Source organism: Schistocerca nitens, chromosome 8, assembly GCF_023898315.1.
Source record: "Schistocerca nitens isolate TAMUIC-IGC-003100 chromosome 8, iqSchNite1.1, whole genome shotgun sequence".
NCBI classification, from domain to species: Eukaryota; Metazoa; Arthropoda; class Insecta; order Orthoptera; family Acrididae; genus Schistocerca; species Schistocerca nitens.
Window position 1 is genome coordinate 51,315,862 of NC_064621.1, and position 25,502 is coordinate 51,341,363.

General features: G+C 42.6%; 1 protein-coding gene across 2 annotated transcripts in view; it reads right to left on the reverse strand.

Moving 5' to 3' along the window:
* Positions 1-25,502, reverse strand: part of LOC126199372 (tyrosine-protein kinase CSK) — a 222,405-nt gene that overhangs the window by 74,971 nt on the left and 121,932 nt on the right. For both annotated transcript variants that reach the window (XM_049936280.1, XM_049936281.1), the window contains exons 2-3: positions 14,149-14,365; positions 3,847-4,066 (exon numbers count right to left, since the gene is read on the reverse strand). In XM_049936280.1, the coding sequence (XP_049792237.1) occupies positions 3,847-4,066; positions 14,149-14,321 (393 nt within the window). In that variant the 5' untranslated portion in view covers positions 14,322-14,365. The remainder of the gene's footprint in view (positions 1-3,846; positions 4,067-14,148; positions 14,366-25,502) is intronic.

The window sequence follows — 25,502 nt, forward strand, 5'->3', positions numbered from 1 at the left end:
GTGATCGGCCAAGTGCGTTTTCGAGGTCCCGCATGGTGAATGGGGCATTATAACTTTCACGATTCGAGGAGCGGAAGTTAGGTGGCCTAGCCTCCTCTGCCTGTTTGCGGGGGAGGAAGGCAGGGTGGTAATGAGCGGAGCTCGAAACCTCTGCGAAAAAGCGGCCGAAGGCATTGGAGACAGCCTCAGGGGCCACAAGGACGTCATTCGCGACCGTCAAGCCAGAAACTGGTGAGTGGACCTTAGTGCCAGATAGCCGGCGCAGGCTACCCAAGACAACAGAAGAAGGAGTAAAACTGTTGAAGGTGCTTGTGAAAGCAGCCCAGCTGGCTTTCTTGCTTTCTTTAATAATACGACGACACTGTGCACGTAATCGTTTATAATTGACACAATTCGCCACTGTAGGGTGGCGTTTAAAGGTGCGTAAAGCACGTCGACGAGCACGTAGAGCGTCTCTACATGCTGCGGTCCACCAGGGGACCGGTACGCGACGTGGAGAAGAAGTAGGGTGAGGGATGGAATATTCAGCAGCAGAGAGAATGACTTCCGTGAGGTGTGCGACCTGATTATCGCAGCTTGGGAATGTTTGATCCTGAAAGGTCGCCCTTGAAGAGAAGAGCCCCCAGTCTGCTTTGGAGATGTTCCAACTAGATGAGCACGGAGAGGGGGTATGCTGCAGGAGATGGATAACACACGGGAAGTGGTCGCTCGAATATGTATCAGAAAGAGCATACCACTCGAACCGGCGTGCAAGTTGGGGAGTACATATAGAGAGATCTAAATGGGAATAGGTGTGAGATGTATCCGAAAGAAAAGTAGGGGCGCCAGTATTGAGGCAGACGAGATTGAGCTGGTTGAAAAGGTCTGCTAACAGGGAGCCCCTCGGGCAGGATGCTGGGAGCCCCAAAGGGGATGGTGGGCATTGAAGTCTCCAGTTAACAAAAATGGTGCAGGTAGCTGAGCAATAAGTTGCATCATGTCTGCCCTGGTAACGGCAGACGACGACGGAGTGTAAACGGTACAAATGGAAAATGTAAAAGTGGGGAGAGTAATGCGGATGGCAACTGCCTGCAGGCCGGTGTGCAACGTGATGGGATCGTAGTAAATATCATCCCGGACCAGCAACATAACCCCTCCATGAGCTGGGATACCTACCACAGGGGGTAGGTCAAAACGCACAGAGGTGTAGTGTGCCAAGGCAATTTGATCGCATGGGCGTAGCTTCGTTTCCTGGAGGGCTACGACGAGCGGACGGTGCAAGCGAAGCAGCAACTTCAAGTCCTCTCGGTTGGAGCGAATGCTGCGAATATTCCAGTGAATAAGTGCCATCGTAAGAAAAAAGGAAGATGAAAGAAGGGGTCACCTCGAAGGCCGCTGAGGGCCTGGCTTCGAGCGAGCACTGCCGCCGCTATCAGTAGGCAGACAGTCATCGTCCATTGGGTCTATAGGTTCATCGGCCATCTTGGGAAGATGGCCGGGAGGGGGAGCTTCCTCCGCCGGTGAACGGCCAGATGTTCGGCTACCAGCGGTGCGGCCAGGCGAAAGGGATGACGGCCTGGGGCGGCAACCGCTGGGTGGCGCAGGAGAAGAAATGCGCCGTGGCGGAGAAGGAGAACTGTGCTTCCTATTAGCCTTCTTGGATGGTCGTTTGGTGGAAGTACCGGACGAAGGCTGGGAGGTCGAGGTACGTAGGAAGTCTGCACTGGACGGTTCCTTCCTGAAGGCCCGTGCATCTGACTTCTGGGTCTTCGTCTTAGCAGAAGCTGATGAAGGGGCTGGTGTCCGTGGGGTGATGGGACGAAGAGGAGACGTCGACCGCGCGATCTTAGCACTGGCCGAACGGACGACCGTGGTGCTGAAGGTCAGATCGCAGGTCTGGGTTGCCACCTCCCTGGTAGTCCGAGGAGAGGCGAGGACAGTACTGTATTTCCCCGCTGGGAGCAGTGTGGGCTTCCTACTAGCCAATAGCTTGCGAGCAGCTGAGGTGGACACTTTCTCTTTGACCCGAATTTCTTGGATACAGCGTTCTTCCTTATAGACAGGACAGTCGCGGGAGGATGCAGCATGGTCACCCTGACAGTTCACACAACGAGGAGACGGAGGTGGACAGTCACCCTCATGGGCATCCCTGCCACAAGTGACACATTTAGCCGCATTGGAACAAGATTGGCGAGTGTGATTGAAACGCTGACAATGGTAGCAGCACGTAGGTGTCGGGACATAGGGGCGAACAGAAATAACCTCGTAGCCCGCTTTGATGCGCGATGGCAGCTGAACACTATCGAAGGTCAAAAAAAGTGTCCGGGTCGGTACAAGGTCATTGTTGACCTTTTTCATGACCCTATGGACAGCCGTCACGCCCTGCTCAGCGAGGAAAGATTGAATCTCCTCGTCAGTCAAACCGTCGAGGGATCTAGTGTAGACCACACCACGAGACGAATTCAAAGTTCGGTGAGCCTCCACCCGGACGGGGAATGTGTACAGGAGTGTGGCCCGAGGCAGTTTTTGTGCCTGAAAGGCGCTCTCAGTTTCGAGTAATAAGGTACCGTTACGCAACCTGGTACAGGATTTGACAGATCCGGCTATGGCATCGACGCCCTTCTGGATAACGAAAGGGTTGACAGAGGAAAAATCCTTTCCGTCCTCAGATCGAGAAACGACGAGGAACTGTGGGGCAGGCGGTAGTACTTTTGTCACTGGTAGCTGGTCACGTTTCCGTTTTTGGGCAGAAGTCGAGAGAGATGGAGTGAAATCCATTGCGGAGAAATCCCCCATGATTGCCAGCGTCTCCGATGGCGCGCTCCTTCCTTGTGGGGACCCTCTCAGAGGGCACTCCCGCCTTAGGTGAATGTTTACACCTCAGGTCACACCTCCGGAGAAACAGACGGAGGGACCAATCGGCATGGTCAGAGGGTATCAGCTCAGGCAATCACCCCTCCCCGGGCCTGGCCTTTACCAGGGGGTACGCGCGTGCCTTACATGTCTACCCAGGGCGGGGAATTACGCGTTACCCCGTCACCGGCTACGCGTGCGAACGCGTGGGTCGGCCTTCAGGCGCGCACAGGGAGGAAGGAAGAAGAGGAAAAAAAGAGAGAGAGAGAGAGAGGACAGACTGTCTCAAACGCCGAGGCGGAGACCAGAGAAGGCAAGGAGAAGAAGGCAATGAGAAGGCAAGGAGAAGAAGGCAATGAGAAGGCAAGGAGAAGAAGGCAATGAGAAGGCAAAGAGAAGAAGGCAATGAGAAGGCAATGAGAAGGCAAGGAGAAGAAGGCAATGAGAAGGCAAGGAGAAGAAGGCAATGAGAAGGCAAGGAGATTATGCAGGGGAAAGAGTAAGGAAGACAGTGAGGTGGAGAAGAGCAAAGAAAGGAACCAACCAAAGAAAGGAAGAAACGAGAAGTGAAAAAGCAAAATGACCGCAAATAGAGGTCGTGGAACCGTCCGTCTCCGGACGCAGGCGCTAACTACCCCCTTGAGGGGGAGGGACTCCTTTTAGTCGCCTCTTACGACAGGCAGGAATACCTCGGGCCTATTCTTACCCCGGACCCGCAGGGGGGAAAGAATGAGTTTATCTCTTTGTTGGAATTGTCCAGAATTCACAAGATTATTAGTTATGCATAGATGTCATTGCTAACTACACTGATCTATCCCTGTAAGTGAACATTACATCTCAAGCTGTGAAGTTTGTTTCTTCAAAATGTGTGTGTGTGGTATATATTTTTTTTTCTAAATCTGCACAAAATGATGATGAAGAAGAAGATGTGACTAAGTACCCTGCCTTTTATAAGCTATATTATCTACTGCAAAAACACTACACATAAAACTTGTTAAATGTACGCCTGCTCACCTCTACGAGTTTAGCAAGATTTTCAAAGAATTCTTCATCATCAATTGTCAGCTGATGATCCTTGTACTTCACACGATAGTGCTCAACTTTACCCTGGTAGCAGACACACAATGTATAGTCTCCAGGGAAGTTGGTAGATTCGCGTACCAAAAAGAGTCCATCAGCTTTTGGTGAAAGGAGGGCTTCTGCTTCATCTCGTGATATCTTGCCATGAAACCATCTGCAAGAAAAAAATTAAATAAAATTATTTAGCTTAACAGAACTCCAGATAACAAGAAACAGAAGAAAAAATGAGAGCCTAGGCTACAGTCACATAAGGAGTGTACAGTGTCACAGCGTAATTGTTCATCATCCTTCTAGTACATGTGCGGCTCGCCGCACACACGTGCACATGTACATGTGCACACCCTGCCACCTCCACACACGCACACACCCAGGCCCACACCCACACACACACATACATACATACATACATACATACATAAAGCAATGGGGGACGGAGTGAGGCGGGAGCCATAGAGGGGGCGGGAACAGGAAAGGGGGAGAGGGGAAGGGGGTTGAGGGAGATATGAGGGCGAATTTCACACTTTATCAATTTTTGTATCTGGAGACCATGAAAATTACGAAATGGGAAAAATAAGGGGTAATATGCAAATAACAAAATAATCCTTAATGCTACTCCAGGACAGTAAATTGCAGGAAAAGAAGGGAGGAAATGCTTGACTACCACAATTATCCCCTCCACCTCCTCTCCTACTTCTAATATCTGCACTGACAGCACATGGTGTTCTTGTTCTCTCTCTTTTTCCTATGCAATAACTTCCCCTTATTCCTGAAATGTGAACTGCGGTATCAATAGCAACGATGCCACGGCGAAAATACAAGTTCTAAAATTGGCACTACGACAGACACCAACGACAGCGCACTCTAGCCGGAGCGGGAGAGATCTACAAGATCAACTCCTGATGCTGCCCTTTTGATTAAGAGCAGATGGCCAAGACACTTCGCTTCAGTATTGCTCTACATATGACGGGTCTCAGCATCGCACCTCATTGCAAGTTATGTAACCATGCATTAACTTGTTTTTTGCACCAGTAAACCACTTTATCTTATGTGCAGTACCGAAGTATTTTTCCTGCTCCTGCTCGTACCCAAACGCCGCCTTCCAGGTGGCGACGAGGTTCCCCCTTTCATTTCCTTTTTTGCTCGATACTGCTTTAGCAGTTTTGTAATATCCTAGTGTGACCGTGTGGCTGAATGACTGTCTTTAAGTGTTCGCACCATTCGCTATAAGAATTTCATCTGTGTAAACCACGGCTTCACCACACGAACAGGCTTCGCTGTCCGATCTTGTACGTTATCAGGCTTAGCAAATGACACAGCTGCTTGCTGCCATAAATGGACTGGTCGCACTACAAACTGCAGCTACCTCGGCACCTCTGACGCCACCGCCTGTACCGACGCCGTCGCCGACAGCACCGCCATTTCATGCCTTCAATCCTGACGTTGAACACTGGCCAGAATACATCGCCCAACTTGAGGCACACTTTGCAGCTTACGACATACCAGGTACAGAGCGGCTTGCCTTTTTCATTGCCAATGCGGGTGTTGTGTTATACTGTGCGCTCGTCAAGTTGTTTCCCACTACCTGTCCAGAAACTAAAACTTACGACACAGTGATTGACGCTTTGAACTCCCACTTCCATGACAGCGTAAATGTGGTGGCTGCATGCTACAAATTCGTTCGCCTCCGGCGTGGCCCTATTCGATCGAATAAATCTTGGTTAGCGGACCTTCAGGGACTAACTACTGACTGTCACTTTAATTGCTCGTGTGGATGCTCTTATGCGGATGTAATGATTTGAGACGCTATTGCGCAGCATGTGGCGGATCACCACATCCGCGAACAAATCCTCAGATTTAAAAACCCGTCTTTGCAGGAAGTAGTGGACTTGCTAGACAGACAAGATACATTAGACATAGCTACTTCCGCGTTCAACGTGACCCCAGCTGTGTGTACTGTTAGTGCGGCACATCACGTTCCCTCCCGCCGCACGCATGTAAACAAAGTTCACGCCTGGCATCCACTATGAAACTGAAATCATGTCCGAACTGCTTTTGTGCCCACCCATGGGACAGTTGCCCATCCCGTCATGCACAGTGATATTTTTGTAATAAGAAAGGACATGTGCAAGCTGTGTGTAGTAAGAGAAACTCTAATTCACCACTTTTCTCCCGTTCGCGTGACTCGCATGGCTGTCATCTCAACGGCAACCGTCATGACCAGGATTCACATCAGCCTATGGACGTTAATGCCATTTATTCAAAGCCTTCTGCTTCACATGCTTTGACAGCTTGTTGTGTGAATCGAGTTTTTCCAAACACTTCCTCTCACATTCAGGAAACTTTTTGTTACTTTGCACATTTGTGGACGTTCTGTTCGCATGCAGCTGGACACTGGTGCGTCAGTTTCCTTACTGAACAAATCTACGTATGACTTGCTTGGTTCGCCCCCGCTTCGTCGTTCGCATTCCACGCTGACTGCATTTACTGGACAGGAAAACTCTGTGCTCGGTGTGTGTAGTTTGCGAGCCACGTATGGTGCGGCAACCCGTACAGTACCCTTCCACGTGCTCCGCTCTAGTGATGCTACGAACATTTTTGCATGGACGCATTTGAACTTTTTGGCCTCGCAATTCAGAACAATGCACTTTGCATCAACGCTAGTGACCATGCAGACAGTGTTGCCGCACTATGCAACGATTTTGCTGAACTCTTTTCTGATGGCTTTGGTTGCGCCACAGGCTTCGCAGCGCATGTTGTAGTTAAAGACAATGCCATGCCTATTTTCCGGCACGCATGCCCGGTACCACAAGCACTGCGCAACGCCGTAGCTGCTGAACTTCAGCATTTGCAAGACATTGGTGTCACTGAACCTGTTTCTGCTTCGCCTATAGTGTGTGTGAAAAAACCAAACGGTCGTCTCCATATTTGTGCTGACTAAGTCTACAGCAAATCCCGAGACAGTGGTAGCTACATTTCCGTTACCATGTCCTGAAGACATTTTTGATAAACTTGGTGCGGGAAAATTATTTTCCATGACTGACGTACGGGAGGCATACTTTCAGAATATAGTTGACGAACAGTCGCAGCACTATTTTACGATCGACACCCACCTTGGACTTTTCAAGTTTCGCCACCTTCCATTCGGTTGTGCGTACTTGCAGCAGTTGTGTGCCACTGCCCCTGGTTGTTCCAACTATCTGGATGATATAGTCGTATCAGGTCGCACCCCTGATTAACATTTGCAGAATTTGCGTGCCTTATTTACTGTACTTTTGCAGGCTAGGACTAAAGTGTAACACAGATTTTTGTGCTGCAACACGTGTTAAATATAGTCATCAGCTGTTCAGGAAAGCTGATCCAGTTGCTGTAGAGACCTTTGTAAACCTTATAAAGGAACAAGAGTGGCAAGATGTTTATAGCGCTGATACAGTAGACGATAAATATAATGCTTTTCTCAAGACTTTTCTCATGCTCTTTGAAAGTTGCTTTCCGTTAGAACGTTTAAAACAGGGTACTAGCACAAACAGACAGCCTGGGTGGCTGACTAGAGGGATAAGAATATCTTGTAGGACAAAGTGGCAATTATATCAAAACATTAGAAACAGTCAAAATCTAAATGCAGCAGCCCATTACAAACAGTATTGTAAGGTGCTTAAATATGTTATTAGGAAGGCAAAAAGTATGTGGTATGCAGATAGAACAGCTAAGTCGCAGGATAAAATTAAAACCATATGGTCAGTCGTAAAGGAAGTTGCTGGTCTGGAGAGACAGGTCGAGGATATAGAATCAGTGCATAGTGGGAATGTCCGTGTTACTGATAAGTCGCATGTATGTACAGTATTTAATAATCACTTTCTGAATATAGCAGGTGAACTAAATAGAAACCTAGTCCCAACAGGGAATCATATAGCGCTCTTAGAAAAAAGTGTTCCGAGACTGTTACCTGAAATGCTCCTCCATGATACTGACAAGAGGGAGATTGAGTTAATAATTAAATCACTAAAGACCAAGAACTCTCATGGATATGACGGGGTATCTAGCAGAATACTGAAGTTTTGTTCTATGTATGTTAGCCCAGTTCTCAGCAATATCTGTAACTTTTCCTTTAGGAGTGGTCGGTTTCCTGACCGATTAAAGTACTCGGTAGTGAAGCCACTTTATAAAAAGGGAGACATTGATAATGTTGACAATTTTAGACCTATTTCTATGCCATCGGTGTTTGCTAAAGTTATCGAGAAGGTTGTATATACAAGGTTACTGGAGCATTTAAATTCACATAATTTGCTGTCAAATGTTCAGTTTGGTTTTAGAAATGGTTTAACAACTGAAAATGCTATATTCTCTTTTCTCTGTGAGGTTTTGGACGGATTAAATAAAAGGTTGCGAACGCTAGGTGTTTTCTTTGATTTAACGAAGGCTTTTGACTGTGTTGACCACAAAATATTACTGCAGAAGTTGGACCATTATGGAGTAAGGGGAGTAGCTTACAATTGGTTCGCCTCTTACTTTAAGAACAGAAAGCAGAGGGTAATTCTCCGCAATATTGAGAGTGGTAGTGATGTTCAGTCCCAATGGGGCACTGTTAAGTGGGGCGTTCCCCAAGGGTCGGTGCTGGGGCCACTGCTGTTTCTTATTTATATAAATGATATGCCTTCTAGTATTACAGGTGATTCAAAAATATTTCTGTTAGCTGATGACACCAGCTTGATAGTGAAGGATCTTGTGTGTAATATTGAAACAGTAACAAATAATGTAGTTCATGAAATAAGTCCGTGGCTTGTGGAAAATAATTTGATGCTAAATCACAGTAAGACTCAGTTTTTACAGTTTCTAACTCAGAATTCAACAAGAACCGATATTTTGATCGGATAGAATAGGCATATTATAAGCGAGACGGAACAGTTCAAGTTCCTAGGCGTTTGGATAGATAGTAAGCTGTTGTGGAAAGCCCATGTCCAGGATCTTGTTCAGAAGCTAAATGCTGCTTTATTTACCATTAGAACAGTATCTGAAATAAGTGACACTTCAACACGAAAAGTAGTCTACTTCGCATATTTTCATACGCTTATGTCGTATGGTATTATTTTTTGGGGTAATTCTTCTGATTCAAAAAGAGTATTTTTGGCTCAAAAACGGGCTGTTCAAGCTATATGTGGTGTAAGTTCGAGAACCTCTTGTCGACCCCTATTCAAAAATCTGGGAATTCTGACATTGCCCTCACAGTATATATTTTCTTTAATGTTGTTTGTTGTTAGCAATATTAGCCCATTCCCAAGAGTTAGCAGCTTTCACTCAGTTAATACTAGGCAGAAATCAAATCTGCATTTAGAATGCACTTCCTTGACTCTTGTGCAGAAAGGAGTGCAGTATTCTGCTGCATCCATTTTCAATAAGCTACCACAAGAACTCAAAAATCTTAGCAGTAGCCCAAACTCTTTTAAGTCTAAACTGAAGAGTTTCCTCATGGCTCACTCCTATTCTGTCGAGGAGCTTCTGGAAGAGCTAAAAAATTAAGCAAATTCCAGTGTTACATTGTTGATTTTCTTCATTTAAACTTACGACTTGTCACCTAAATATGTTTTTTTATATTTCATTTAATCTGTTTCTAATATCGTGTTATAATTTCATGTATTGACTCGTTCCATGACCATGGAGACTTCTCCTTAATTTAGTCCCACGGAACAATAAATAAATAATAAATAAAGACAAGTGCAAATTTTTTCAAACTGAGATTCAGTATTTAGGACATATGATTAATGGACAGGGTATCCACCCCTCGCCGTGACATCTCAGTGTGATTGAAGACTTGCCAGCACCCAGGAACTTGAAAGAACTTCAGTCTATGTTGGGCAAAATCACTTATTTTATTCGGTTCATATCAAATGCAGTGCAGATTGCAGTGCCTTCGCATCGCCTTTGGCGTGAGAACATTCCTTTTGTTTGGTATTCGGAATGTGACACTGCTTTTCACAAGCTTAGATCTGCTTTGCTGAGTGATCACTGTTTGATTCCTTTCAATCCCTCCAAACCAGTTGTTTTGGCTGTCGATGCACCTTCTCACGGCATCGGAGTGGTTCTCTCGCACCGTATTAATGCTGCCGATCGCCCTATCGCTTTTGCATCTAAGTTGCTCAATTCTGCCCAGCAAAACTATTCTCAAATCGAGAAAGAAGCTTTAGATATTGTCTATGGAATGACAAAGTTTCATGATTTTTTGTACAGTCACAAGTTCTATTCGGTCACCGATCATAAGCCTTTGATGTCATTGTTCCACACGTCAAAGCCAGTTCCGGCCCGTATTGCACAAAAGTTGCAACGTTGGTCTTTGGTTTTGTCTAACTACAATTATGTAATCTTGTTTCGGCCTACGACCCAGCATGGCAATGCTGATGCTTTGTCTCGTCTGCCTATCGGTCCTGATGAACTGTTTGATTCTTCCGAATTGTCAAGCATATTTACAAAATAAGGAAATAGCTGATGGCCTTCTGCTGGATTTTTGTCGCATTGCTTCCGCGACAGCCGCCAATGCTTCTTTGCAGATTCTTTTGCAGTATATTCGAACTCAATGGCCTCCATCTGCTACGCAGATTCGAAATCTACATGTTTGACGTTACTTTGCGCAACGTCACAACTTGTCTGTACACCACGGTGTTATCTTGTTACAAACTGACAATGATCAGTCTAGTGTGGATGTACCTCATTCGTCGCAGTCGGAAATCCTCTCCGATTGCTGCACTCTGGTCATTGGGGTATAGTGCGGACAAAGCAATTAGCGCGTTGTCACTGCGTTTGGTTCGGCGTTGATAAACAAATTGAGAATTTGCTTGCTAACTGTTGCTCTTGCGCAGAGCATCACTCTGCTCCCTGCTAGCACTTCTTTGCATGGCCGACTCATACTGCGCCTTGGCAGCATGTTCATATTGATTTTGTGGGTCCTTTCTGGGACACCCGGAAGTTGATAGTTATTGATGCATACAGCAACTTCCCTCTTGTTGTCCCTATGTCTTCTATTACATCTGCGAGAGCAGATCGGGCTTTGGCGTCTATTTTTTGCATCGAGAGCCTTCCTGAAGTTATTGTCTCCAACAATGGCCCCAAATTCGTGTCCTCAAGAGTTTGAAGCGTTCTGTGCTGCTAATGGCATTTGCCATCTGACCTCAGCCCCGTTGCACCCCCAGTCGATCGGCGAGGCTGAACGCTTTGTGCGTACATTTAAGTCACAGATGAGCAAGTTGCGCACCACGCACTCTCGCGAGTGAGCGCTCTGGACGTGCCTTGCTTTATATCGCTCTCAGTCGCATGGCACCCGTTCCCCAGCGGAATTGCTACATAGCCGCACCCATAGGTCGCTCCTGCAACTATTGCAACCGTCGCCACACGCTCCCACTGCTTCGCATCGTTCTGGCTTGGCGCCACATGATTTGGTGTTGTATCGCATTTTCTCTCACAGGCAGCGATGGGACCAGGGGCGTATTCTTCGCCAGCTTGACCGTACCTTATTTCTCATTTTTGGCCCCTCCGGCACTGTCAAGCGACAATGGAACCAGATCCGTTTGTGAAGTCCTCGGTTTTCTGCCGCTGGTTGTTTTCCGGCAAAATTGGAGGCTTCACAGCTTCTGCTGCCTCAGCCCACAGCTCCACCGACGGCGCCTCCGCCGCTCACGCCTCCACGGGTGCACCTGCCGTCATAGCCGATGCCGGTCCAGTCACCTGCACCGGACGGGCGCCTCTCTCCGCCGCCACGGCCCCACCTTTGGCCGTCGCCATCAGAGACTGCCGTCATGCCGCCGTAATTGGCCTTGGAGGTCGCTTTCCCGCCTCCTCATCTGAGCTTACCCAGTGGCGGTGTGCAGCCTGGGCAGGTTTTCCACGGGGCATTTTTCTCGCCCACTCGCAAGCAATTCGTGCTCGCAGGTAGACAGCGTGCCCCGACAGTTCCGCTGTCCGACCCCTCAGTTCCACTGTCCGCCCCCTCTCACCTGTGCCGCCCCTGGGTCCCTCCACCCGCCGTCGGAAGTCATACTCCATGGCGGTGCGTCATTTCAGGGAGGAGGGTAGTGGTATCGACAGCAACGATGCCACGGTGTAAATACAAGTTCTAAAGTTGGCACTATGACAGACACCAACGACAGCACACTCTAGCCGGAGCAGGAGAGATCTACAAGCTCCGCTCCTGATTCTGCCCTTTTGATCAAGAACAGACAGCCGGGACACTTCACTTAAGGTTTGCTCTACATACGATGGGTCTCAGCATCGCACCTCATTGCAAGTTATGTAACCATGTATTAACTTGTTTTTTGCACCAGTAAACCACTTTTACTTAAGTGAAGTACTGACATATTTTTCCTGCTCCTACACATGCGCTGCCTCTCAGGTGGGATACAAGATGAACTGCTTGAAATTCCAAATGTTGGGAATGTAACATATGCATATTTTAAAATAGCAAAAACAGTTTTCCCGTAGCACTACTCAAGTCCTTTCTGTTTTGTGCACAAAAAGTCAAATAGGTCAAACAATAATACATTGGTGAGTCACCTTGCAATACTGGTATATCTACATGTATTGCCTAATAGGAAATTGCTACCAGGCAACACAGTATTTGTATAAAAAAGTAGGCAAATGGAATAAATAAAAATTCACAACAAACATTTAAAAAGACACCCTATTAGACAGGAAAAGAAAACAAGAAAAACTAAAAAAGTAAAAACATCCAAGTAAACAGTAAAAAATAACAGAGCTAAATTGTGTAGCCAATTGGCACAATGTAAGGGCACCTTTGTCTATGCCTGTCAATGACTCAATGCTTATGCTATCAATGAGTGGTCTCCTTTATTCCAAATTACTTACGGAAATAAAAGAGAGAGAGAGAGAGAGAGAGAGAGTTACAAAAACCTACAGTAGATTAACAAGACAGAGCAACTAGGGAAACCATATGGCTTAATTAGGAACATCTCAAACAAGGAATGTATTTAAAGAAATGCAATCCTGAAGTACCAAAGCACAATGGCTAAGAAGCAATGTTTGCAACCCTCTGAATGCTCAACAATGGATTTTAGCCACAAAAAGCAGTTGGAACAAGATAAATGAAACACTGTTAGAAAATGAGTTGCAACAGAGAAATTTATAGGAAAACATACGGAATATATTAACTGTGGATGAACTCTATAGGACAGCTTCACTGAGCAAGTATTTGGATACATGTGGAAAGAAATTCAACAGCAGTACATCAGGAGGCAGGCAGTAAATCATAGGTATCCTGGAATAGCGATTAGTTGCTCCACTGCCGTATTCCCAAGCACCTGGGTGCAAAACTGGAGTCATTCTGTCATTCAAGCACCACTATCTGTATCAAGCAGAACATTTATACTATGAATCAGACTGTGTGCATGAACTTTTCTATCCCTAGTACATCTTACACCTTTTTTTGTTCTTCATTAAATAAAGACAGATTCGTATCCACTATAAACAATAACTACCTGATACCTACAGGCATTCCAATGCCAAACATTATTTGATGATAGCAGCACAATATAAGAACAAACTAACTAAATTTAGCAGTATATTTTTGAAATTGCATACAATTAAGTGTGGGTGTTATTAAAACTGCATCTGTTGAGTAAATAAAGGATAATTCCAACAGACATAGAAGCCAGCCAATGATTTATTCTCTTGAAATTTCAGACACCTATTTTTACGTCTCTTTTAGTGTTAGATTCCCGTAAATTGTATTTCTGTTCACCGGTGATCCAACTTTGGTGGCACTGTGCACATTGTTTACAATGTCAAGTCCTGAAAATGCCTCTTTCCAATGATAAACTTACTGAGCCTTCAAATGTTGATTACAGAAAAATAAACATTTCTACGCAAAAAATTCTGAGAATTACCCTTTATCTATACTGCTTTCCTCCTCTTCCTTTTTAACTTCTTTCACAAAACAGTTGTCTTCACATTAATGAGAACTTCATAACCACAGATTACAGGATATGATGTTCTTACTAGAATTTCAAATGACTGACTGCTACATTGACTAAGAGATTGTACTTGGGGCTTTGTAAAGAGGTTGCCTTGGTATTTGCACTATATCAATGCTTGCAATCAATTCTATTAAGAAATATGCTACATATTTAGCTTCTTCATATTATGCACCTCTGAAATACCTTTAATGAGACTGGACTATTAGATGCTGCAATCTAGTATAGTCATGTTACAATAATAAGACAAATATTTTTCACTCACGGCATAGCATTAAGTTTGACTTCAGCTCGCTGTTTCTGTGCTGCTGTGGGGGAGGTCCTGCCATTGCTACCACTTCCAATTCCTCCCAACCAGGCTCCTCCAAGGGGCTCAGCAAATGCAGGGACAACGGCCACAGGTGCAGACCGTGGCGCATGTGTTGAATGCTGGCTCATTGCGTTCCATGCACTGGCCGGAAGCAACCACCAGCAGTCACTATCTGCAAATAAAAGAAAATAACATAATTTTAGAAACATCCCAGATTTTCTTTTTGGCTTTAATGGATATTGGAACTCTTCTATTTTGTCAGTAACGATGCAGCATACAGAGTTAGAGAAATGCTATCATGCTGCCCTTACTGAATTCATAGGTTATTATGAATGCACTGCTAAGCAACATAATGCCTTTTGAAGCAAATGATTAACAATAGATGAGAACCCTTTCTGGCTTATGTATGAAACTACGCTGATCTGTTCTGACTATCACTTATCTAAACTATTTTGATTAGCCTTTTTCAAAGCTGAAGAGAGGAGAGAAGTGCACAACTGTTGTACAAATAACTGAACAAATTTAAGATAATGTGAGATTACTACCTTTAAAAAAACTGTTCATTTGGGATTCTTTTACTTCTTAACTGTACATATTGCTGTATTTGTGGCTGTCTATCTTATTTGGTACGGTAACTATGTTTGTACAGTTCGTCCTATCTCAGTTATGACAATAATATGTATCCAGATTACCTAACATGACATATCCTCACAAACAGCAATAAAGAATATAGTTTCACTTATTGAAACAAGAAAACAATGAATTCGTAAGTGCAACTGTAAATGCAAATAACAAAGAGTAAAAACACAATAAGAAATAAAAAGATGATCAATCTGTCCACCTGTATCTTTATTTATCACTTCACAACTAGTTTCAGAAGGCTACCTATGTCAGCATGTGCCTATCTAACAAGATGAAACGTAGTAACTGTTTGATACAAACATTAAATCCCACTAATATTAACTATAATAAATGAAAACAGGCTATGCTGAAAACCATGCAATAGTCAAAACACTCTCATAAGGTGTAATCAAAACCAATCTTTGATGAAATAGTAATTGCAATAACTGTAGCAAGAAAAAACTCTTTAACTGATGAGAATTGTTTAAAAACTGCTGCAGATGCTGTAATGTTTTATTAATGTTCATGTGCCCCTGAAAGTATTTAACAGCAGCTCATGAGAGCAATAACTAAGGAGTATATTTATCTTAAAATACAACAGTTTAGACATTACAATATTAAGAAACACCATTAAATTAATGAAACTACCTCATATACATTTGTATGGGTTTACAGTCCCTAACTCCAATTGCCTGCAGTAACGAGAGCTCAAAAGAAAAGCATATGTAAGAAAATCAGCTCCAACGTAAAGTAAAAGGTAACATAATGCACATTCAATGCAAAAGTTGACCCCTGACATAGAAACATAAACAGTAAAAACAAAAAATATAAGCCTGCCAACAAGAATGATCAGGATTGCAAGAGCTTCTTGCATTAATTAACTTCATCCACCCCAGTCACAGCCTATAGTGGAAGTTGCTGCTGCTGAAACTTCAGGTTAATGAATAAATGTTACCCCAACTAACCTATTGTGGTGAACATCTGAAGTTCAATAAAAATCAATTATTAGCCAGTTGATGGAAAACACACATAATTGGCCCCTCCCCCAACAACCTGTTACAATCAGAGCATGACATTTACAACATGAAATTCATGTGTACAAAAACTTTTCCTGTACAAACAAAGACAGACAGTCACACGTACAACCAAATGTCGAACTAAGAAGTGGGAGACTCATTTTTATTTTGCTCAAGATACCGATGTCGAATTATCATCCTCTAACTAATATCAGCATGACTGATTAAATTTTTTTTTTGTCTTGGGAGTACTGGAATACTGAAACAGTATTATATACCCACTACTGAAACATGCTTAATTTCCCTATCAAAGCCAAACTCTGATTTGCTGGATTATGTTTACCAATGCCCCTGTTTCTTAAACCACAAATCTAAGTTTTGGAATAGCATCTTTGGTATTGTTCTCCTCCTCCACCCCTAATCTGCACATTTCATCAGTCCGACAACATAAGTGTTCATGTGGAGAGAAGTACTTTGTGACAGATTCAGGAAATTCTTATTTTTAAGACAGTGTGTGCTGTCAGTACCCTGATGGTGTGGTATGATGTATGTGCCACAGTAAACTGCGTGTTCTGTATTAATATGTTAAATGCTGTATTAGAAATACGACAGGCTTGACACTTTTTTCTTCATTTAACTATAACAGACAAAACTGCAGTAAGGAAGAAGTACACTGAAGTGCCAAAGAAACTGGTATAGGCGTGCATATTCAAATACAGAGATATGTAAACAGCCAGAATATGGCACTGCCATCAGCAACGCCTACATAAGATAGCAAGTGTCTGGTGCAGTTATTAGATCACTTACTGCTGCTACAATGGCAGGTTATCAATATTTAAGTGAGTTTGAACATTGTGTTATAACCAGCACACAAGCGATGGGACATAGCATCTTCGAGGTAGCAGTCAAGTGGTGATTTTCCCATATGATCATGTACCATAAATATCAGGAACCCGGTAAAACATCAAATCTCCGACAACACTGCGGCCGGAAAAAGATCCTGCAAGAATGGGACCAACAACGACGGAAGAGAATTGTGCAACATAACAGAAGTGCAACTCTTCTGCCAATTGCTGCAAATTTCAATGCTAGGCCATCAACAAGTGTCGATGTGTAAACTACTCAACAAAACATCAGCAATATGGGCTTTTGGAACTGAAGGATCACTCGTATACCCTCCTTGATGGCTGCACAACACAAAGCTTTATGCCTTGCCTGGGCCCATCAACACTGATATTGGACTGTCAATGACTGGAAAAATGGTCAGACAAGTCTCACTTCAAATTGTATCAAGCAGATGGATGTGTACGATTATGGAGACAACCTTATGAATCCATGGAGCCTGCATATCAGCAAGGGACTGTTCAAGCTGGTGGAGGCTCTGTAACGGTGTGGGGCATGTGCAGCTGGAGTGATACGGGACCCCTGATACATCTAGATATGACTCTGACAGGTGACACTTCTGTAAGCATCCTGTCTGATCACCTGCATCCATTCATGTCCATTGTGCATTCCGATGGACTTGGACAATTCCAGCAGGGCAATGTGACACACCACACATCCAGAATTGCTACAGAGTGGCTATAGGAACACTCCTCTAAGTTTGACACTTCTGCTAGCCACCAAACTCCCCAGGCACGAACATTATTGAGCATATCTGGGATGCCTTGCAACGTGCTGTTTAGAAGAAATCTCCACCTCCTCATCCTCTTACAGATTTATGGGCAGCCCTGCAGGATTTATGATGTCAGTTCCCTCCAGCACTACTTTAGAGATTGATCAAGTCCATGCCACATCATGTTCCGGCACTTCCAGTGCTCCCAAGGGCCCTACATAATATTAGGCAGGTGTACCACTTACTTTGGCTCTTCAGTGTATTTGTACACAATATGAAAAAGAAGATGGGAAAACCTTGTACAAACTCTGAAAATTACTGAAATCGGAAGAATAAAAAACATAATTAATCCCTAAGTTAACATTTATTAGCGTGTGGATTTAACAGTTGTGTGTTTTCTTAAGGCTGATTTTGTAGATTTTTTTCTATTTGTAAATATAACAGCAAAAGGATAAAATTGATCTTCATAACATTATCCTTTCCCATTTGATCACATGCAGTTCTATTCCATATTTTTATGATTTGTCAAAATATCTGTTCTACACAGATAATAAAAGTTAACTTCTTCCTGTTAGTTGCATCCAAAGCACACACACTATGAGTGCAATATATGCAGTAAGCAAGCCCCTGGTACTAAGGGCAGTTGTATTTTTATTATGCCAAAAGGCTATTTCACAATCATCACGACTCCCAATATCTCTTCAAGTGAACAATCCTTACTGTGGAAAGCTCAAGCACACAAACTGTTGTTATTCAATAGCTACAAAGATAAATGTCAATCAACCCCAGTGTCACAGCAAACACACAATATTTCATATTATTTTCTTATGTGTACATCAGTAGCAATGGACTTAGGTCTACATAAAATTTCTTGAATAACATGGACTGAAAAGTCCACAACGTTTATTACAGTATCTGATAGAACAGTGATTCATACTGCTTGTTTCTGATGTGTGGGAACATACTTCCTGTAGATAATTACAACTGAGCCTTTGTCTGCCATGGTTCTCACATTAAGTCACAGTCCGAGGAACACAGAGACCTTGCCACAACACTTTACTTGGTCCTGAAAGTGTGGGCATTGCCAGTGCAAACTCTGCATTCAGATTATGTAGCTCCTCTGTCGAAGAACTACCAAATGAAAGTGCAGTTGATAAAACACATGCTTGTTCACTATCTACTCAAAAATATGAAGTAAACATCTAATTTTACTGCTGGTGGGCATCTTAAATCCATTCGACACATGGTCAATTACAGTACATAATTTGCCCCTTTTTGTGCAAGACTTACGTAAAGTTGTGAGAAGTGAAGGCTTTTATGAAAGCTACCATTATTTTGAAATTATGAGCAGCTGTTCTTAAGCATGCCTTGTTGTTGAACATCTTTTTACAGGAACTTTTAACATGTGCACCACATATTAGCTAAGAAGTAGGCAGGGTAAACTATCAATCTGACTTTGAATAAGCAGCATCAGCAATTATGACAGGGCAAAGGACCTCAACTTCCATCAGGTCTAGAGATGTATAATCTATGATTATCAGTTCAAGTCATTATTAGTAACACCTAGAAACCATTCTCTGATATTATTCTCAGTGCTACATCCTACATTGTACAGAATTATAAAAATGTGTGTTTTTTTCAGGCTAGGTGTATCCATTTACAGGAAATTAGCCAATAATTTTATATTAAGCTATTTTATCATTCTTTTTCTGGATGTATTGCTGGTGAGTTTATTACAGAACTTGAATAATCCACAAAGGTAATTCTTTCCACTTTATCAATTTAAGTTGGGAACAAGAAGCCATAATTTATCCCCAGTTGTTTATTTTCACCTTAGGGCATAAGATTTCCACCACAGGGAGTAAGCATATACAACTCTCTGGTTCCTCTTACTTAAACATAAAGTAACTCAGTTAAAACTTATACCTTCAATATCATTATATCAAACTTCATTGAAAAATATATTACGAGTTGCACATGCAAATGCATTAGAAAGGCCACAGAAAGGCCACAGAAAATTTTTGAAATTAGTCAATAAATATTTTATAATTAGGTGGTTACTTGGGATATGGGGTTTTCTCTGGAAAGACCCTTATAGGATCAGAATTTTGATAACTCAGAATCGTACTCTCTCACAGATACACAGTCATTCTCAAATACATAACATGTTTCCAAGATTATATGGAAATAAATGTAAGATTTACCAGTAACAGTGCTTGAGTGGGTGGTAGTGAGTGGGTGCATGGGGTAAGGTTTTACTAGGGGATGAGTGAACAGGCAGGAACCTTGGTGTAGCGATAACGGTTTGGAAATGTCATAGTCTTGTCAGAGTACAGTATTGTGGTATTAAAGGATCAGATGTACTGTGTAACAAAAGGGATGCTTCCATTTTTTTGGAAGCATGAACTGTATTAGTCACAGAGTGAGAGGAGGATGCTGCCAGATAGATCTGTTTGTGAATACGATTTGTAACATAGTTGTGGGAGAGGAAAGTTTGGGAGATTTGGTCTAGATGTAGAGATTTGGTGGTGGAACATTAATGTCTGCTGCGGTTGCCTAGGCCATAGGGAAGGTAGCACTCAATCTAGAAGGGGTGGCAATATCATAGTGTAGGTAAGCAACAAGAGTGACAATTTGGTGAATAGCTGTACAATGTAGATCCTCAACTAATGACAGTGGCTGTAGGCAGCATTCTGTCAAAGCGAGATAATAATCACCGTAAAACAACTATGTGAAGTAAGAGGTTAGTAGCATGACAGTGTACTGAAATGAATATGAAAAAATCATTGATGCCAAGAGATGCATGATATGCGAAAGTCACTAGGCAAATTCTTATGCCACAAGAGATCAAGTACATCAGTTTCTTTTTTTTTTTTATAATGATGTACGGTTATGCTCAGTAGAGCAGACAAGACAAAATATATGTGACTCTGGACAGCAAAAATATGGCAGCGGACCCAGAAACTGAACACTGGTATTAGGGACAATACTACTATTCTCCATATGCACCTATCCGTCACAAGACACACTTTAATTTAACTAAAGAAATGTACCCAATCATCATCATCATCATCATCATCATCATCATCATCATCATCATCATCATCATCATAGAAATGTACCCAATCATCATCATCATCATCATCATCATCATCATCATCATCATCATCATCATCTCCTCAAGATTTCCTTCCAGTGAGCCAGGTAGGGGTATGCCTCCACTGATTTCTGTCCTGTTATAGTTGTTCTTTCTCAACAGCATCCCATGTTATTCCTCTCCTTTTGAGATCTTCATTAACCTGGTCTGCCTGTCTCTTCTTAGGCCACCCTGTCAGTCTTTTCCTGGTATCTGCATCTCCAAATACTGATGTGAAGTTCAAGTTGGGTGCATTTGCTTCACTTGACCTAGCCACTTCAGTCTCTCAATACTGATTCTTTACTCCAGGGTCAAGGCCATGTGCAGGTCTCTCCTTCCATATTCGTCCCTGACTCTTTCTCTCCTCGTTTTTCGTTGAGCTGATGTAAGGAACCCAGCCAACAAAGCTATACAAAATTTACGTTTTACCAATCAATAGCATAAAGCTTACAAATGATTGCAGATACAGGGTGTTCCTCAAAGAGTCGTCATGCACATTCTCTCGAGTATTTCGTTAGATACTAGTGATTTCATTTTTGCAATTTGTAGTTGGAGTCAGCCTGAATGAATACTGCTCATCGAATCTTTTATGTGATACCCAGTGTCAGTTGTCCCCATTAGAAACAAAATCATTATTAAAGTGGAATCTCACGTGTCCATTTGATAGAGTGGTCCCAAAGCAGTCTAATGTGATACTTGTTTAATTGATATGAATTAACAGGGACAGTAAAACATGAAAAAAGACCAGTTCTCCAATACTTACGGAGCAGCACTGCTGCATGGCAGTAGCAGTCAGGGCGGTACTGTCATTGCTCGTACACTGGCCATTCTTCATGTTTCACTGTCCCTGTTAATATACCTTGATAAAAAAAAGATAGCACTAGACTAACTGAGGACCGCGCTATTGAATGGGCACGTAAAATTCTCCCTTAAGAATAATTTTGTTTGTAATGTGAAAGACACCGATGCTTTCCATCGACTTGGGTGTTGCGTAAAAGACGAGATGAGTAGCATTTGTTTGGGCTGATTCCAGCTACGCACTACAAGAATAAAATTGCAAATATCCCCCAAGGCACCAGAGAAAAAATGCCTGATGGCTCTTAGGATGGACACCCTGTACAACTATAATTTGCCAGGTGGTGCCATATGGTTTACAAACATAAGAAGTTACCAAACAAAAGTACAACATAACCTTGGTTCAATTAGATGGTTTACATACAGTCCTTGACAGTGACACATAGAGATGGAAGGAAAGAAAGGAGGAAGATTAGGGTGAAACATCAACTCAAATAAAAGGTCATTAAAGCACAGGTTCTGAATGGGAAAGGAAATCACAATCATGTCTTTTTCAAAGAAACCACCCAGTATTAGCCTTAACTTGGGAAAACCAGGAAAAAAACAGACCTTGGATAAACAGACAAGGATTTGAACCACTGTCATCCTGAATCTCAGGACTCATATAGAATCAGGAAGAATGGAAGCTAAATTTAATGCAAGTTGGCATTAAAGTTCACACAGCCAAATGAGACACCATAAACCATATATGGTGTGAGCTGAGCAAAACATACAAACCTCAGTTGAAGCACACTGGGAGACAGTGCTGCAGAAGCTGGTTGAACACTGCAGCGGTTCATTAGGAGTGGTCCTATTCGAGGTGTATGTCCTTGCCTTTCTGACCTTTAAATTGACTTAGCAGACAGTTATAAAAGGGACATAAAGTTTACTGTAGACTTCAAACCAAGGTGCAATTTGCCATTTTTCACATACAAAAATCAATACCAGAGATGAAAGCTTCATGTGCAACTATGCAATTACTTCAACAACTTAACTGTGTCCACAGGAACTAATGGCTTGGGGGGAAAAAAAACCATTTCATTTCATGACAAATGCTTTTTTTTCCTTTGTGAAACAAGTAATGTCCCATAAATTTTATTTAAATTACATCATTATAAAAACCAAATGGAAAGAGGATAATAAAGAAAGTCATTCTGTCAAAACTTAAGAAAGGCCACAGAAGAATGGATGAAGGGAGTTACGCGAAGTGTAGAGAATGATGTAGTTGGAGGAAACATACAAGGTGACAATTACTGAACTATATGAAACAAAATCGTCATAACTTGTGAACAGTTTGTGTTTGGATGTTCAAACTGCGTGGTTGGCCGTGGGGCATGATGAGAATTAGTATGCACATGCGCGCTTGCCTTAGCGATGAACCCCACCTTCATTTGGATGGGTTCATCAATAAGCAAAATTGGCTCATTTGGGGAACAGACAATCCACATTTTGCGATCGAGAAGTCTCTTCACCCTCGACAGATGACTGTGTGGTGTGCAATGTCCAGTCAAGGAATAATAGATGTGATATTCCTCGATGGCACGGTGACTACTGAACAATATGTGAAGGTTTTGGAAGATAATTTCATCCCCATTATGCAAAGTGACCCTGATTTCCACAAGATGCAGTTCATGCAAGATTGAGCTCGACCCCATCGAAGCAGGAGAGCATTTGATGTCCTTAAAGAGGAATTTGGGGACCGCACACTGGCTCTGGGGTACCCAGAGCCACTGGCATGGATGTCCATTGGCCGCTATATTCTCAAGATCTGAACACATGCAACTCCTTTTTGTGGGATTATATTAAAGACAAGGTGTATAGCAATAACCCCAACACCACTGCTGAGCTGAAAACAGCCATTCAGGGGGTCACCGATAGCACAATGTTCCGACACCTCAGCAGGTCACATAGAATTTAGCTATCCGTCTGTGCCACATCATCACCAATGATGGTAGGTATATCGAACATGTCATAACCTAAATCCGAGTATCTTTTGTGATGTTTGCATGTTGAATACAGAGTATGCATGGTGAAGTTTTTAACTAAATTACGTTTCCTTTCATACAGTTCAATAACTGTCATTCTATATATAAAGCATATAGCATGACAAAATCACTGCAATTCAAACTTAAAACAAGAAGAACTGTGATAAAAGATAAGAATGGACAACTATTTATTGATAGGTACGATATCTTAGAACTCTTAGATGGAATAAAGTGAAGACATGTACTATGGCGAGAAAGCGTTGGAAATTGCAGATTATCTTGAACCTTAGAAATGGCAGACAAAGATAATAAAGGACTGATAATCACACGAGAAGAATTTGACCTAGTACTTCATCAGTTGAAAGATAAGAAAGCAATAAGGTCAGATGACATATTATTAGAACTACCATAGGAAAGAAGAAAACAAGAGTTCACTAACCACACAATGTTTCACATCGAATTCTCGAAGATCATATCGGAAGTAAAGGCTGTGGGGAAAAGACGAAAATGAAGACCTCTGAAGAACCATCTGGATTCCCCCCTCCCCCTTTTTTTTGTGAACGGACTTTAATTCAGACAGTACGCTGAAATGAAACCTTCAGTGGAGGAGCGACGAACAGCATGTAAAAAATGATGTGGATAATAAAGCAGTCAACTGGCCAGGCATGCATCTATCTATCTATCTGTTTACATCCAAACTTAAACATGCTCACTAACTTTATTTGCTCGGCTTGGTACTACGAGCGAACGAAATGTACTTTCAATTTACGTTTGTTTCATTTCCCGAACCCTGGTCCAATCACTAGTTCAATCTGACATTCTTCATGACCAGTAAACATCAGATTATTTACAGCATCGAACTTTTGTGTATAACATCTTCAGATTTCTGATTACTTCTTAAATGGGTTAATGTGTTAATATTTGACGTTAAGCATGTAAGCGAGAAAAAGTTTGGAAAAGATCTGAGATGGTGTCTCAAGTGTGCGCTAGTGCTCTCAATATCAAACACTGGATGGGTACATTCTGGGTAATTAGCGCTTTAGTTTGTCACACATCTCGATGTTTATGACGCCATAACTCCTGAACCACGTGTCGTACCATTCTGCAGGTAAATTCAGTGCTATATATTAAAAAACTACAAACCCGTCTCGATTGCGAAAAAAGCACCTAGTGTTAAGTGTTAACCCAGGTTTCGGCGTAGATAACTACACTATCTTCAGAACAATAAAACCCACAAATGCCTAAGAAGACCTTTGTCGATGATTAAAAGAACACCATAGCTATACAGTTATAAACGAAAATCTTTTAATAATTGACAAAGGTCCTCTTAGGCACTTGTGGGTTTTATTGTTGTTCTGAAGAACACTTAACACTATGTGCTTTCTTCGCAATCGAGGCGGGTTTTTAGTTTTGTAATATATTAACCAACTATTGCTGACGCGCTGCCATGTTGAAGGTTCTTAAATTCAGTGCTATATGTGGACACTGCCTGCAAAATGTGTTGCAGATACAGTAAGCAAAAAAGAAGACATAAACTGCAATGTCAGGTCTGATGCGGCAGTTTTATTGGATAAACAGTGAAAATGTGGTACCTAAGTGAAACTTTTTCCTTGCATTTTTTGGGGGTGGTGATCAGAAATTTCTCTCAATCAAAAGCGATATGTAAACACCATTCCCCTAATGAAGTTTTGTCGTTATACTGATTTCGGCCCGTCGTCGTAATCTAAGACACTGTGTCACTCGATACAGGTGGAAACTGGCCATTCTCAGCAGAGTTCTCCAACCCGCCGCCCTTACGTAAGACCGCTTGCAGACGTGAGTTTCAAATTTGCCGCGTAGCTTACTACGTAACATTTGAAAACACCGCGGCGACAGGAAACTGACGCAATGCATTATCGTTCAGTGACGTCAGTTAGAGAAAAAAATTCCTCCCATTTCCATGACTTCTCCTGCCCTTGTTGATTCAAACAAAGTTGATTTTTTAAATAAACAGGCTGTTCGAGATTTCCTAGAATTCTATAATGAATATTGAAGTCAATCTATTATAAAAACAATGCTGTCGAAATTCATCGTCTGTTACAAGCCGAATCTTGCCACATAAC